The sequence below is a fragment of the Osmerus mordax genome, chromosome 9, assembly GCF_038355195.1.
Source record: "Osmerus mordax isolate fOsmMor3 chromosome 9, fOsmMor3.pri, whole genome shotgun sequence".
Lineage (NCBI taxonomy): Eukaryota > Metazoa > Chordata > Actinopteri > Osmeriformes > Osmeridae > Osmerus > Osmerus mordax.
Genome location: NC_090058.1, coordinates 2,973,628 through 2,988,687, shown reverse-complemented (window position 1 = coordinate 2,988,687; position 15,060 = coordinate 2,973,628). Strand labels below are relative to the sequence as shown.

At 46.4% G+C, this 15,060-nt stretch overlaps 1 protein-coding gene across 1 annotated transcript in view; it reads right to left on the bottom strand.

Annotated features, from left to right (window-relative positions):
• Positions 1-786: 786 nt before the first annotated feature.
• The window catches only part of prkcha (protein kinase C, eta, a), a 19,728-nt gene continuing 5,454 nt past the window's right edge, over positions 787-15,060 (bottom strand). The window contains exons 3-14 of the mRNA XM_067242526.1: positions 13,280-13,433; positions 13,119-13,153; positions 12,197-12,279; positions 11,296-11,425; positions 11,031-11,164; positions 10,402-10,539; positions 9,856-10,029; positions 8,417-8,571; positions 5,829-5,967; positions 5,032-5,220; positions 2,345-2,491; positions 787-2,030 (exon numbers count right to left, since the gene is read on the bottom strand). Of these exons, the coding sequence (XP_067098627.1) occupies positions 1,881-2,030; positions 2,345-2,491; positions 5,032-5,220; positions 5,829-5,967; positions 8,417-8,571; positions 9,856-10,029; positions 10,402-10,539; positions 11,031-11,164; positions 11,296-11,425; positions 12,197-12,279; positions 13,119-13,153; positions 13,280-13,433 (1,628 nt within the window). The 3' untranslated portion in view covers positions 787-1,880. The remainder of the gene's footprint in view (positions 2,031-2,344; positions 2,492-5,031; positions 5,221-5,828; positions 5,968-8,416; positions 8,572-9,855; positions 10,030-10,401; positions 10,540-11,030; positions 11,165-11,295; positions 11,426-12,196; positions 12,280-13,118; positions 13,154-13,279; positions 13,434-15,060) is intronic.

The following is a 15,060-nucleotide window of genomic DNA, read 5'->3' as shown; positions in this document are numbered from 1 at the left end:
CTGTTTCCATATGATTACAGTGTATTGTTGCAGTCAAGGTTGTGGACAGGTCCAGGGCATATAGGGTTAGGGTTATATTTAGGGCATATGGCGTTAGGATCATATTCAGGTTATTTGGGGTTAGGGTTATATTCAGGGAATTTGGGGTTAGGGTTATATTCAGGGCATATAGGGTTAGGGTTATATTCAGGGCATATTCGCCACATCTACCTGAGGTATTGATTCTTTACCCAGTTGCTCATTGTCGGCATACTTGGCAAAGCCCGGAGGCGCTTACAACAAGTTGTAATATCGTCTTTCTGTAACTTCCGGAGTACATCAAGAAGCTCTGTCGCTGACGCTGTGTGGTTTCCTGTTTATTCCCTTCTCACCCGTGACGACAGCAAGAAGACTTGATGGCTCCAGCAGATTCAACAGCGTTCTCTCTGAATAGCAGTGTCTAGTTTGTGTTTCCCAAATAAGGTGAAGGTCATGGTCTGCACTGGAATTAATTTGTAACGACTATGGTCTCCTGACAGCCACCTGACTACTGGCTGAGCGGTTAGGGAATCAGGATAGTAATCAGAAGGTTGCTGGTTCGATTCCCCGCTGAGCAAATGACGTTGTGTCCTTGGGCAAGGCACTTCACCCTACTTGCCTCGAGGAAAATACCCCTGTACTTAATGTAAGTCGCTCTGGATAAGACCGTCTGCTAAATGACTAAAATGTAAATGTAAAATGTCTCACGTCCTTGACAAAGCCTCTCGACTGCAACACCCAGCTTACCTAGGCATCATTTTAAGTTGTTCCTCAACATTTGGTGTTTATTTGTATGCAAGGGCAAAACCAGATACAGCCTTTTCCTGAGAATGATGCAAGATACAACTCTTTGTTATTTCTCAATTTCTTGACTCAGTTCGATTGAAATGGTGCGTCATACCATCTTATGGTTTGTCAGCTTGGTCATAAATCCCTCATATGAAACCAGAGAAAAATGTCATTTTCTAGATTAAATAAGTATAAAATGAACAAATTCCGTGATAAAATGCTAAGCAAAGCAGACATTTTCTATAAGTGTGTGTATTGTTGATCTTTAGAGAAGAGTGACAGTCACATCACTGAGAAACAATTTCACAAACACACTCTCTTTCTCTCTCTGCAGTGTTTCCAGGACTCGAACCAACAGCTCAACATTTCTGGTAAATACTGGTAGTACTCACTATGAGAACCCTCATTCAGACACTCTTTGTGTTGACTTAACAATAACATTGCAGCCACACTATACTCAGCCACAATCAAATAACTCACGCAAAACATTTCAAAACGCATTTTCAAAAAGTGCTTATATTCATTCCAAAGTTCCTAAAAGCTTAATCATATTGGGTGCATGAAAAGCGATGACTGCTTCTCCATGCAGTTGTAACAGTCTGTAAAAACACTGACCCTCTGAGGAAAACGCATCCTGTTTAAGTGGAAACAGGGAAGGGAATAACTAAATTAGATGATCCTCTTTGTCATCTCTCCAACTAGTCTGGGGAGGTGTAGGGATTCAGTTGCCTGTTGGCTATGCCAACCTGTTCATTTTAAATGTCCATGCTGGGTGTACTTGTCTGATACGCTCCATTTACAGACACTATGAAGTCCTGAAGTCAGTGAACAATTCTCATACGGTGGAATACCCATTCTTCATCAGAGCGGCAGGTGTTGCTGTTTTATGTTCTTAGTCCATATCATTTCCATCCCCAGTCATTTGTCTCTGAGATGGGCAGGAGTCACTCAAAACAGACGTAAAGACAGAGAAAGTTAGCTGGAGGTCAGATAAAGGTCACATGGGCCATAGCAGGAAAAAGGGCTCTGGCAGGGGAGGACGCCAGTGGGGTTCACGTCACACAGAGAACCCCCTAGTCTTCCAGCATCTCCGGAGAGGTGAAGGAAAAGTCCTGGAAATCTTCCTGATTGTTGGAGGGTATGAGGGGGTCGTCGATGGGAGTAAGGGTGGGCTCCTCCTGGGTGAAGTCTGGGTCAAAGTTGTTGACATCTTCAGATGTTTTCTGGAAGAAGACACAATGGGTTTACAAACAACATCCTCCACAGAAGCTTCTCTTCCTATACGTCCTAGCCCGTGGGTCATAATCCGCATATTTACATTTAGTCATTTAGCAGACGCTCTTCTCCAGAGCGACTTACAGTAATTACAGGGACATTCCCCCCGAGGCAAGTAGGGTAAAGTGCCTTGCCCAAGGACACAACGTCATATGCACGGCCGGGAATCGAACCGGCAACCTTCTGATTAATAGCCCGACTCCCTAACCGCTCAGCCATCTGACTCCCTATTCCAGGCATATTCCAGATGAGGGTTACTCACGATCCGGGGTTTGAATGGGGGTTCCAGCTCTCTGCGGTTCAGCTTCTCCCAGTCAATGTCGCTGAAGAAGGTGTGGGAAGTCACAGCGTTCTCTCCTCCCTCTGCGGCCACGCAGCCCAAACGCCGGGCAGGGTTCTTGGTCAGGAACTGAAGAGACAGCAAAAGTATCAGATTAATACCAAGATTTATACCACGCATAACTAATGTATCCTTAGAAGGTTTATATTGTATCATTCTGCTGACACTCATGAGAGATGTGGTATTGGCTGGTTGGTTGGCCTGGATGGTACATCCCACATGTGTTAACGCCAAAAAAGCAAAGCTAGGGTATTATTTGGTTGCTATGGGTGTGTGGATGTCAAACGATAAAAGGGAGGTAGGCAATGCGAGTCAGAAAAACAAATACACCATTTCCCAGACTGAAATCGTGAACATTTTTCTCTCAGATCAATACACAATGTTGGCAAGTGAGAAAGGCCTGAACGTTAAGCCAAAACAAAATTAAAACCTGTGACTCCAGACTACCTGGAGGGTGATTCCAGGGAGACAAATGAATGTGTGTCGTACTGCTTTCTCTTAGCTGAGCAGTCTGAACATGCCTTTAGGCTCCCACTGACATTCAGTCAGCAATAACAAATTACAGGGTCCCTTTTTCAGGATAAATTAGGCCAGATTCAGCAGCCAGTCCACCTTCAGATTAAACATCAAGCTTATTGAGGTCAAAGCAACGCCATTACACTTTGCTGTGAATCGTGTTGTGGTTTTCTAATCAAAGAGAAAACAGAGAAAGAAGCCAAGAGATGGTCAATAGCAAAGAGAAGTGAAAGGCAGTGTAATGTTGTTGAGAAGGACTGTCAAATTTGCTGAATAAACTCAACATCCTGATAGTAATGAATGAAGGTTTGACAATAAAACAACCCTCTACAATGCGAGTTAAACACTCACATATGCGACCAAATTTCACGCTATGCGAATAAAAAGTATCTTTTAATTAGGCAAATAATAAGTTTAGCGCAGATTTCAATGACACACCTCCGTTTGACTGAGAGCGCCCTCTGTCCAGTATTGCCGGTGGGGGGGGTGTTGGGGTGCTAGTCAACAGAAGTACAATTAGTTGTTTTTCTGCTGTTCTTGAACGAAAACAGAGATTTCCAAAGTAACAGAAAGCCGTCAGATTTGTCGTCAGATAAGATTTTTTGGTCGCTGAAGGTAAAATGTCGCTTTCTCAAGGTAAAATTGCTAGGTTCGCAAAATGTAGCTATCCTGCCTTAAATATGCAGGACACCCACAGAAAAAGGGTCATCCAGTTCATGAGGCAAGAGAGAGATCCACTATATAATTTCCTCTACCTCTCCCGACCACAAAGCTGAAACGTGGCAGTCCTGCTTGAGTTGACATCATCTTTCTTTCCATGATTCCATTCAGGCCTTGCCACCTAGTCTGGCAGGCTTGAGGTTGTAACGGTAGTGGTCAGGGGTCAGGTGGCTGAGCGGTGAGGGAATCGGGCTAGTAATCCGAAGGTCGCCAGTTCGATTCCCGGTCAAGCCAACTGACGTTGTGTCCTTGGGCAAGGCACTTCACCCTACTTGCCTCGGGGGAATGTCCCTGTACTTACTGTAAGTCGCTCTGGATAAGAGCGTCTGCTAAATGACTAAATGTAAATGTAACGGTGAAACAAGACACAGCAACAGCCTCACTATGTCACACACACATGCAAAGCAGTCACACACAGTAATTTGCTTATCAAAGAGGCTGTCTACCTGGACAGCACCGTGCCAACCATAAAACAATTCATATCAACCGAAGAACAAGTGACTATGAACGAATACTGAATGAATCTAATGTACATCAGGTTTTCTGTGGAGAAGCAGTATCTCTGCATGAATATGTAAACAATGCAACATGTTAAACCCACAATGCAACATGTTAAACCCACAATGCAACATGATAAACCTTTTCCACACGAGAGTTTTGGGATGTAACATCATCACAGTCATTACGTAACAACCTAGAATCAAACCAAGGGTTTAACCCTGACCTATGTTTCCTGAGAACATGTGAGAGTGACAATACTGTGTGGGGGGGGGGGGGAGGAGTCTGTATTTATAGCCTCTTCTGTGACTCGAGCTGGTCAGCAGAGCATGTCTTAAAATAGTTATGTAAGAGCACAGGCCCAACAGCTGTCTGACCGAGCTCTGTACATCTGCCAGTCACTGCATGCACACGACACAGCCTGCGATTTGCTATCCTGCTTAGCAACACCGAACTCCCCTCTCTCCTGTATGTGCTGTATCTGCTGTACATCCTAATGCCACCAGTTCATTGTAGTACAGCATGTAATGGCAGTGGTTGGTGGCTAGTAGTACTTGCATGGGAACAAACCACTTAGTTGACCCATCTCATCCTGAAATGCAGATGTATGCTGGTAAGAACAGTTGAACAGAAGCTGGCTGACGCTCGGAAATGCTTATGTAACATGCGCCGTGATGTTTATTCTAATCCCAATCTTACAAAACAACCTGTGAAAACCCCCAGAAGGAATTTACACACGATAAAAAGTCAAAGACCGTGGAACATGGAATGATCTTTAAACCTTCTTGTTTTGTACTGGTTCGTGTTACTTTATGGTGCGTTATCTAGGACTTAGTATAAACTTCAGACAGACTCAATATAGTGGATGGACTCACAGCTTTCAGGATGTTCACGGCATCGACACTCAGCCAAGATGCATAGATGATCTCTTCATTCAGGATGGACTCAAACAGGTCGTCCTCGTTCTCTGCCTCGAAGGGGGCGTGGCCTGACAACATCTCGTAGAGGAGCACGCCGAGAGCCCACCAGTCAACGGACGGCCCGTACAGCAACTCCTGAAGGATCTGAGAATTCACAATTTATATCAAATGACACATTTCCCTTTGAAGCAGTGATCTTATGTTAGCTCACAGCGGATACTGGATCTGTATTTTGGCACTGTCCACAGAACTCCAAGCCCAATTGGTCAGGCTGTTGATTTAGCTGTTCAACAGTGGGCTAGACTGAGTTGCCCACTGTTGCCATGACTATATTCAGAAATGTGCAAGCACGCACATTTAGAAGAGAACCTAAAATATGTAATTTACTTGACAAAGAAGACCTGTCTGTGTGTGTGCTGTAAAAAAGGTTCACAGACATCCTCACAGAGTCAGATGGGACTCTGCAAACAGAGCTCAAACAAGATGGCTGCTGGCCAGATCAACATAGGTATGCTACTCTGAGAGAGTCTGGAGTAATGAGCTGTGATCACGGTGTTTGTAGAGGTGGCGTGATACTTCAGAATGTGAACTCATTTGACCCATCATCAACTCACTAAAGGACGGGTCTTCCTTAATGTTTCTGAGGTAAAATGTCATCTTGGAGCACAGAGGCTTAATTGTGGGATAACTGGCAGTTGGATGAGATCGATTACAATTCTATGGCATAACAAAAACATTAGTATTTCTCTCACCTCTGGAGCTATGTAATCAGGTGTGCCACAGAATGTTCCCGTAGCCAAACCGTCAAGCATGCCCTCTTTGCACATGCCAAAATCTGCCAGTTTACAGTGTCCATCTTTATCAAGGAGCACATTGTCCAGCTTTAGATCTCTGGGGGAGAGAACACACAAGTTAGACACACACACAGATGCTGTAAGCTTAACGAGGAGGAACCTATTGACCGCTAATGTCGCTAACATCAAGAGGAACTCGATTTTTTTATGAGTTCTGAGAATCGTTTCACAGGGGTGAGCAGAAGTACTTGCTTCACACCTTTCTTTTGTGGACAGATAATTCCTGTCTAGACAAAATGGCGACTACAACAGTCAACTGTTCTGTAGGGCCTAACCAAAGAGACTGACTGATCACTCGCAGCCCAGACCAGTCATATTCCCATAACTGAACTCAAGTAGAGAGGGACTGGGCTTGTGCAAAACAGTCAATATTTACCTGTCAAAAAAGGAAATTCATGGAAGATTTCAAGCCGACCCACTAACCAGATCTTAGTGTTAGAACTCTACAGCTCTGATCAATCTTGTAGTGGTAAGAATTTAGCAGTGTCACTAAGAAAACAAATATTTACAACAAGTTCATGTGAAAATTCAAAAATGAATTCCTGTGTTAGCAATCGGGCCCTTGTCAGTCTGGCTCACTAAGGCCGACATCTCCTCCATTCAGTCCCTCTGGTAATCAGACAGACAGATTACCCAGCCTTGTAAGTGCTTATCTAAGACTGGGGGACCAATACGGGATTACACGGTCACCAAGGTCATTCATGGGTGTGGTTGAAGCAACAGGGTAAAGGTGTGTCCTGCCAAGGAAAACTGTGTGGTGTTGAGACACAATACAAGTGATTGCATCACTGCAGGCAGACACAAGCATGCAGAAACAGACCAACACACAAGGCGGTTTGCTCTCTGCCAGTAAAATGACTAATAGTGACTAAGTTCCTCATTGTGCCTCTACTTTATATGGTAAGATATGCCAAGCTGAGTGAGACCGCTGTCCTAAGGTTCGATCAGGGTGGAACCCATGTCATGTGTATGAGTAATTCACATCATTTTGACACAAACATCAGAAAGGATTAAGGTAATTAGTCTTTACAGGTGAAAACATGGTGTTGTGTTTTTCCTTGTTTAAATTGATATGCTTTTTTCAGCTTATCTTCTTGATGGGACAGCTGGAGAGAGAGAGTGGTGTATCCAAGACAAGAAATGACCTCAGATGGATTCAAACCACATTCCTCTTATTGAGGTTTCATTGTGCTCAGGAGTTACCAAATACCCAGTTTTCACCAAGGGGATTTCGTCAGTCTTTTCCTGCCACAGCGATACTACGTCAACTGACCTGACAGAGGACTTTGATCTCTCAGAAGTAGGTCAGGGTGTGGTGAGACACCAGACACCTGGAAGCCTGTTCTCAACCTTCACAATGACTCTCGCCTAATTGGCAGGGCTGAGAGTAACATGAGAAGGAGCATTGATTAGTTGAGTTAAAACCTGTTGCATCCCAGCATCAGGTCATAAGTGGAAATAGGAGCTTCCTTTAAATGAGAAGGTGAAGCTCGGTTTGAGAACGTCCGGCTGCAGATCAAGAGATCGCAGGTTCAATGTTGCGTCGGTTAAATCGGGTGTGAATCTGCTAAATCAATAATAATTATTACTAAATGTAGTATAGGAAGTGCTGATAGAGAAACGGAGTTGTTGTTAAAATGGTGGCGAGTCTCCCCCCTCCCCTCGTAGAACTGTACTTTAACTCGAGTTCAAAGAGCACCGGACACAGATCAAGTTGTCAAATCAAATCAAATTTATTTGTATAGCCCTTTTTACACGCAAGCATGTCACAGAGGGCTTCACATACTCCCATAGAACTGCCCCTCAACCAACCTAAACCCTCTAGGAAGACAAGGTAAAACTCCCAGAAAAACTACCAACAGAAGAAAAAATGGAAGAAACCTTGGGAGGAGCAATTCAGAGAGGGATCCCCTCTCTGTTGTGAGAAAACTAGTACGTTACTACATAACCTACTTGGACTACATCTGTGGCCGCATGGTAAGTAGGTATACGGTCATCTCTACAGAGATTCGAGTCAAAGTTCAGGACTATTTCAGGACTGGAGTATGTTGGCCGTGACAGGCACTTGCGGTTGGCAGGCAGGCTGTGTATGTGGGGCTACCATGGAAGGCCTTTCTAATTATAACTCAACATTTACCCAGTCTCACATGATGCCCCTTTATCATTGTGGACTTTGGCAGAGATTTCAATGTGTTTTCCAGCACAGTCAGACAATAAGGGCACCGTACAAAGCACCACCAAGGGACCACACGTTCTCCCTCATCCTGCAGGACTCTGTCACCTTGGTATAGCTTGTAGGTACGAGTATGGGCATCCGACCATGGATAATGCAATGCATTCAACAGCAGAGTGGAGTGAAACCACACAGCCTGCTGTTCAGACCAGAAGGCAAGCTAGTGCTCTGCTGCATGTGGGCCCACCACAGTACATCCTTAGTACTCTCCTCTGAACTGTGCACAAGTCTAACATGTATGTGTGAGTGGTACCTGTAGATGATGCCCTTGCTGTGCAGGAACATCAGAGCGGAGGTTATCTCGGCGGTGTAGAAGCGAGCTCGGCCTTCCTCGAACTTCCTGGACTTCTGGATGTGGAACATGAGGTCCCCTCCGTTCACAAACTCCATCACGAAAAACAGGCGGTCCTAAAAAACACACACATGTACAGAACCCCCCGTTACCTTGTACCAGACACAGGAAGTGTGTGTGCGTGTTCGACAGGAACATTGTGCACTCTCACGCTGGCTCGCAGAGGACATGCTAACATCACTGCATCCAGGACACACAGGGGTGATGTCTAACATGTTGTTTATTACTCATAAATTCCAGGAGCACATATACCAGATTCATGTGCGACTGTCACTGCTGGGTACAGGCCTAAGTAGAAATACACACTTTCGATCCACAAATCACTTTTCTCATTACAGGTCCTAGAAAAATCATGTTCCAGAACATGGGTACAAAATACAATGGTCCAGCAGGACATGATGTACAGAACCTGGCCTTAAATCACAGATTAGGAGGTTTGCTTCGTTTACACTCGGTTCCAGAGAAGTGGCTTGGATTTATTTGGCCACACAATCTTACAATTTTGGCACGAGGAAAAGAAAAGCGTGAGAGAGTGGTGTGTGTGGTCTCAAGTTAGATCAGTTAGATCATATTGTTTACCCTGAGAATGACTCAGGAACAAACCTCCAGAAGGTAAACAGGCAGGGCTGTAGAGAAGCAGGAGTCGGAGTCAGGTGGCTGAGTGGTTAGGGAATCGGGCTAGTAATCTGAAGGTTGCTGGTTCGATTCCCGGCCGTGTAAAATGACGTTGTGTCCTTGGGCAAGGCACTTCACCCTACTTGCCTCGGGGGAATGTCCCTGTACTTACTGTAAGTCACTCTGGATAAGAGTGCCTGCTAAATGACTAAATGTAAATGTACCCTGAGAAAAAGGGTATGGGGGAGACACGGGGCGTTACAGGGACATGGTAGGGGAGAGACGGTGGAGGAAGAGCAGACAGTCTATATATGAAGTCTCATTCAACAGGGCTTTTGCTTTGATCCACTTTAACAGGCCAGTGGGAGGTCAAACTACTAAAGCCGATTAGTCTGTGGCCTGGGAAATAACTGTGACGTGAGACTCATTCACTCTGACTCACGCTCTCTAGCGTGCCATACGGGGAGCCTGAAATCATGGGCCTGCTGCCACCAACAGGACAGTGTGCGTATTGCAGCAGGGGGATCTGACATGGGAGCTGGGATTCTCAACGTGTGGATATGTGGCGTGTGTGAGGATGAGTAAATGCTAAACTGCATTTATCAAGCGCTTTTTTACCTGAACTCAAGTCAGGGACCAAACCACCGACCCTGCAATTAGTGGATGACCTTCTCAACCTCCTGACCCACACCCACCCCAAGTGTGTGTGTGTGTGTGAGTGTTACCGGGGTCTGGAAACAGCAGTGGAGCTGTGTGAGGTAGGGGTGGCAGCTGGCCAGGGTCAGCACCCTCTTCTCAGTCATGGTACACTCCACATCATCGTCCTGCAGGATGATGTCCTTCTTCAGCACCTTCACAGCAAACACCCGCTCCCCCCCGCACATCCGCGCCAGCATCACCTCCAGGAAGAACACACACAAGCAGATAAACACACACAGACACAAGTACACACAGACACACACACACACGTATTAGCCAACTGTTTAGGTCCAGATGAGTCGTCCCTGATCCTGGAGAGATAAGTCCCTTTGGGGACCAACCCTCAGCAAGCACACATGAATCTAATAATTAGCAGTTCGACGTGTCGAATCAGGTTAACTACAACAGAAGCCAGAGCAAAAACCTAGCAGGAGGTTGGAGGTTTGGGCCCCCTGGTTCAGATTATCCACAAGCCCTGGTCTGTGATGGGTGGGGTGTCTGGTGGGGTGTCTGGTGCCGTGTCTGGTTCGGTTTATGGTTCGGTTCATGGTTCGGTGTCTGGTTTGGCTCACCTTGCCGAAGCTGCCCTTGCCCAGCACCTGGAGGAACATGAAGTCGGAGATCCCCAGCCTCCTGGTGTGCTGCTGGGACTGGGTGCTCTCCCTCCTCACAGAGGAGGCCCGCGCCTGGTCGCCGCACGCACTGTTAGTCTGCAGACAGCCCAGCACAGGGAAGACTCAGAGCAGCTGTGTGTGGGGGTGTCTTAAAGGTGGGATGTGTGAACAATGTGTGTGGGTGTGTGTGTGTGTGGGGGTGATGGTGTGTGTGTGTGTGGGGGGGGTGATGGTGTGTGTGTGTGTGTGTGTGGGGGGGGGGTGATGGTGTGTGTGTGTGGGGGGGTGATGGTGTGTGTGTGTGTGGGTGTGTATGATGATGTGTGTGTGTGATGGTGTGTGTGAGATAGTGTATGTATATGATGATGTGTGTGTGTGTGATGGTGTGTGTGAGATAGTGTATGTATATGATGATGTGTGTGTGTGTGATGGTGTGTGTGAGATAGTGTATGTATATGATGATGTGTGTGTGTGTGTGATGGTGTGTGTGAGATAGTGTATGTATATGATGATGTGTGTGTGTGTGATGGTGTGTGTGAGATAGTGTATGTATATGATAATGTGTGTGTGTTGACGCGTCTTACTACCATGGAGTTGCGTTTGGACATCCCCCCGGCCTGCAGGCCCATCTCCGCCAGCTTGTTGGCCAGCTCCACACTGTTCACCCCACAGCTGGGCGCCACGTTGCCCTTGCAGCGGATGTGGACGTTCATCTTACAGACTTGAGAGAAACACAGATAGCGAGCCCTGCTTAGAGACGTACTGCAGAGTGCCCGTCCTGTGACAGAGCATGCGCCGAACACGACAAGACTTTAGACTTAATAATAAAAAATGAATAAAAGCGGTTCGTACTCTTGCAGTGCAGTCCCTGTTTGACCAGGCCCCACAACAGAGAACCACAGTGGTCACAGAAGGTGGGAGACTTGTAGTTGTGGATGTTGAACTTGTGAGGCACATTGATGCTGAAGCCTTGGTTGATGGTCTGGGTGTGAGAGAGGAAGAGAGCTGCCGTCAGCAACAGATGTGTTTAACACCCTGTAGCCAGCAGGGGGCGTCCACGATTCCACACGGAGCCTTTCAATGTCAAGAGGAACAGGTTGTTCTGACTTGTGTCAAAATGGTTAGTTCCTATTTCTCTTCAGTGATCACTTCATACTTCTGCGACAGTTATAAAACTGTAATTGCTTCAGTGCTGCATTCAGCAAGGAGCCTACATTTAGTAAACAGTAGCCTGCACACCAGTCTCTATACCCATGTGTATTTCAGTATCTACATTACATACTGTGTATATACATATACACATGTATATATATGTATATGTACAGGGCAAATGGAACACATAATTCTGCCTGGTTGAACACCTGGACACAAACAGGAACCCATACATGGTTCCTGTTGCTCTTGATACACATCTGTTTGTCCTGCATGTGTGACTATGCCCGTCTGACTAGACAGACAGCTGTCGCCACCGTTCAGAGAACACAACACTCCACAACGAACGACCTGCCCGTCTCCTCTAAAGTATCTGAAAAAGGCAGGGTTATGACGTAGTTGAAGTACTTTAAATTTGTATTGTCATTTGACTTGTTTTGAACAGTCTTTAACACTTCCGAATGGGAAATGCACTATAATAATACAAAAATTGCAGGCCTATATGTCGGAACAGAAATGTACAGTAGTGTTATGTTAAGTGTATGTCAGTGTAGGGTAAACACTGTTTGACGTCACAGTGCTCATGTCTAAGTGCTCTCACCGGTTCCTTGGCCGGCTTTTTCATCCGTGGACACTCTGTCACAACATGCTGGTGACAGCGCTTGTGCACCACACAGGTGCACACTGGAGAAGGAAAAGGACAAACATGAACAATCCTACAAACAAACATTCTTTCCATCGCCACTCCCTAGAGAGTGTGTGACTTGGGGTTGGGGTTGAGTGTGTTTGCAATGTGTCGACGGTAAGTGACTGTGAAATGGCGGCCAGGCTGAGGGAGATGGGAGAACACGTCTATTAGAGACAAGGCCAGGCTGAGGGAGAACACGTCTATTAGAGACAAGGCCAGGCTGAGGGAGAACACGTCTATTAGAGACAAGGCCAAGGTGTGAGAACGCTGCTCTGTCACTGTTGAGGTGGGGCTGCGACTTCCTGTCTGAACAGGGGCTTGTGGTCGCACAGTTTGACACGAGAAACAATAGAGACAAAAAGAAGAGAATGGGGGGGGGAGAGACAAAGAGTGCTAAACAGTCAAATGTAGGGGAGATGAGTAGGAAGGAGAAGAAGAGAGTGAGAGGAGAGAAAATGAAGAGAGAGAGGAGAGGAAGAGAGAGGAGAGGAAGAGAGAGGAGAGAGGAGAAGAAGAGAGAGGAGAGGAAGAGATGTGAGAGGAAGAGATGTGAGAGGAGAGGAAGAAAGAGAGAGGAGAAGAAGAGAGAGGAGAGGAAGAGAGAGGAGAGGAGAGTGAGAGAAGAAGAGAGGAAGAGAGAGGAGAGAGGAGAAGAAGAGAGAGGAGAGGAAGAGAGAGGAGAAGGAGAGAGAGGAGAGGAAGAGATGTGAGAGGAGAGGAAGAGAGTGAGAGGAGAAGAAGAGAGAGGAGAGGAAGAGAGTGAGAGGAGAAGAAGAGAGAGGAGAGGAGAGGAGAGGAGGAGGGAGAGGATGGTTGGAGTTTTAAGGTCACTGACCTTGACACTGGTAGCCCTGCTTTCCAAACACACCCCTAAAAGAGAAAGCATTTATTTATATTATTTACATACACATTATAGTCTTCACCAACACACTAATCTAAAACACGGAGTGTGTGTGTATAAATATACTGTACATGGCGTGTGTGTGTGTGCCGTACCATATGAACTCCTTGCAGTGAAAGCAGAAGGTGGGTTGCCGTAAGAAGGTGGACATGAACTTGTGTCCGTTGACCTGGTGGATCCTCCGTCTCACCGCCCCCTGGCGCTCCCTGGTGAACTGCTTGTAGGGCTTCTCCTTCGCCGTGGCGTCGTCTGGGAACCAGGGGACAAGGAGGGGACACGGAGGGGACACAGAGGGGACACAGAGGGGACACAGAGGGGACACAGAGGGGACACAGAGGGGACACGGAGGGGACACAGAGGGGACACGGAGAGGACAGGGAGGGGACACCGAGAAGACAGGGAGGGGACATCGAGAGGACAGGGAGGGGACACAGTGAACCAGGAGGGGACACGGAGAGGACACGGAGAGGACACAGTGAACCAGGGGACACAGTGAAGTCACAGCAGCTCCACAAACACACACACGCATGCATGACAATACAGCTGCACGTCTAATCCTTTCAACATTGTTAAGTTATCACACAAAATGTGTGTCTGTGAGTGTGATTTAGTGTGTTTGTAAGAGGGAATGCTACTTAAACATAGCAAGGCTGCACATATTCTGTATGTTTCCACAGCACAGTTGAAATGTGCTAGCAGCATACGAGGGGCTACGCAAAGTGCTGAAAACCACAGACGGAGCGGAAACTGGTCTGTAGGGGCCCTCCACCCCCAGAGAACAGCACACAGATGGGAGGAGATCACACTCGGGCCTGGTGATCAGATAGCCTTGATAACCCACCAAAAGCGGTTTGGCTCACCCAAAGCACAGTCTGCACACCTGATAGACTAGACTACATTGTTTAGTAGTTCCTGGATGAGCTACCCTCATCTACTCACAGCAGGTAAAGGTCAAGTTTAGTCATGCGACTTGCCTTGTGTACCATCTTCATCCAGCCACAAAAAACACTTAAGGCTGTGTGTAAAAACCAAACACAACACATAGACTGGCACCATGCAGGTCAGCGACGCAAAACGCATCAGTATACGGGGAAATAACAAAGCATACAAATAGACATCAGCTGGCTAATTCTGAAAGAGCAGAACCCTTTGAAACGCAGTGAACTGTAATAGCGTACCAAAAGAGGAACTTGAGGGTGACACTAAGAAGGATGGAGGTGGGAGTCCAAACCCCACTTCCTGCTTCTTAATCGACACTTTAACACACATCTCTGACAGGACACAGTTGCCACTTTGAAACTAAAAAGTATTCATGTTGGGGGCACCCCCGTAGCTCACCTTTTCTCTTCTTTTTTTTTTAAAGGCAGGATAGGTACTCGAGTTCACATTTACATTTATTCATTAAAGTTTGAAAGGATTCAAAAGGGAGTCAGATGGCTGAGCGGTGAGGGAGTCGGGCTAGTAATCTGAAGGTTGCCTGTTCGATTCCCGGCCGTGTCAATTGACGTTGTGTCCTTGGGTAAGGCACTTCACCCTACTTGCTTCGGGGGGAATGTCCCTGTACTTACTGTAAGTCGCTCTGGATAAGAGCGTCTGCTAAATGACTAAATGTAAATGTAAATCTAAATATCCCACCCCTCCCTTGAAAGCCACTACCTCAACACATGAACTCGCTGCCTGACTACAGCCGGGAGGTAGACAGACAGACAAGTAGCCCATCCAATCATTGCATTTGGTCTGACTGTTGTCCAATCATTAGTGCAGTGTTTTATTGGTGTAGGGATGTATTGGTTGCTATCAGGATGTGAAGTTATTTCAGCAAATGTGACAATAAGTGCTTCTCAACATTACCTACCCTGCCTTTAACTATGGATGT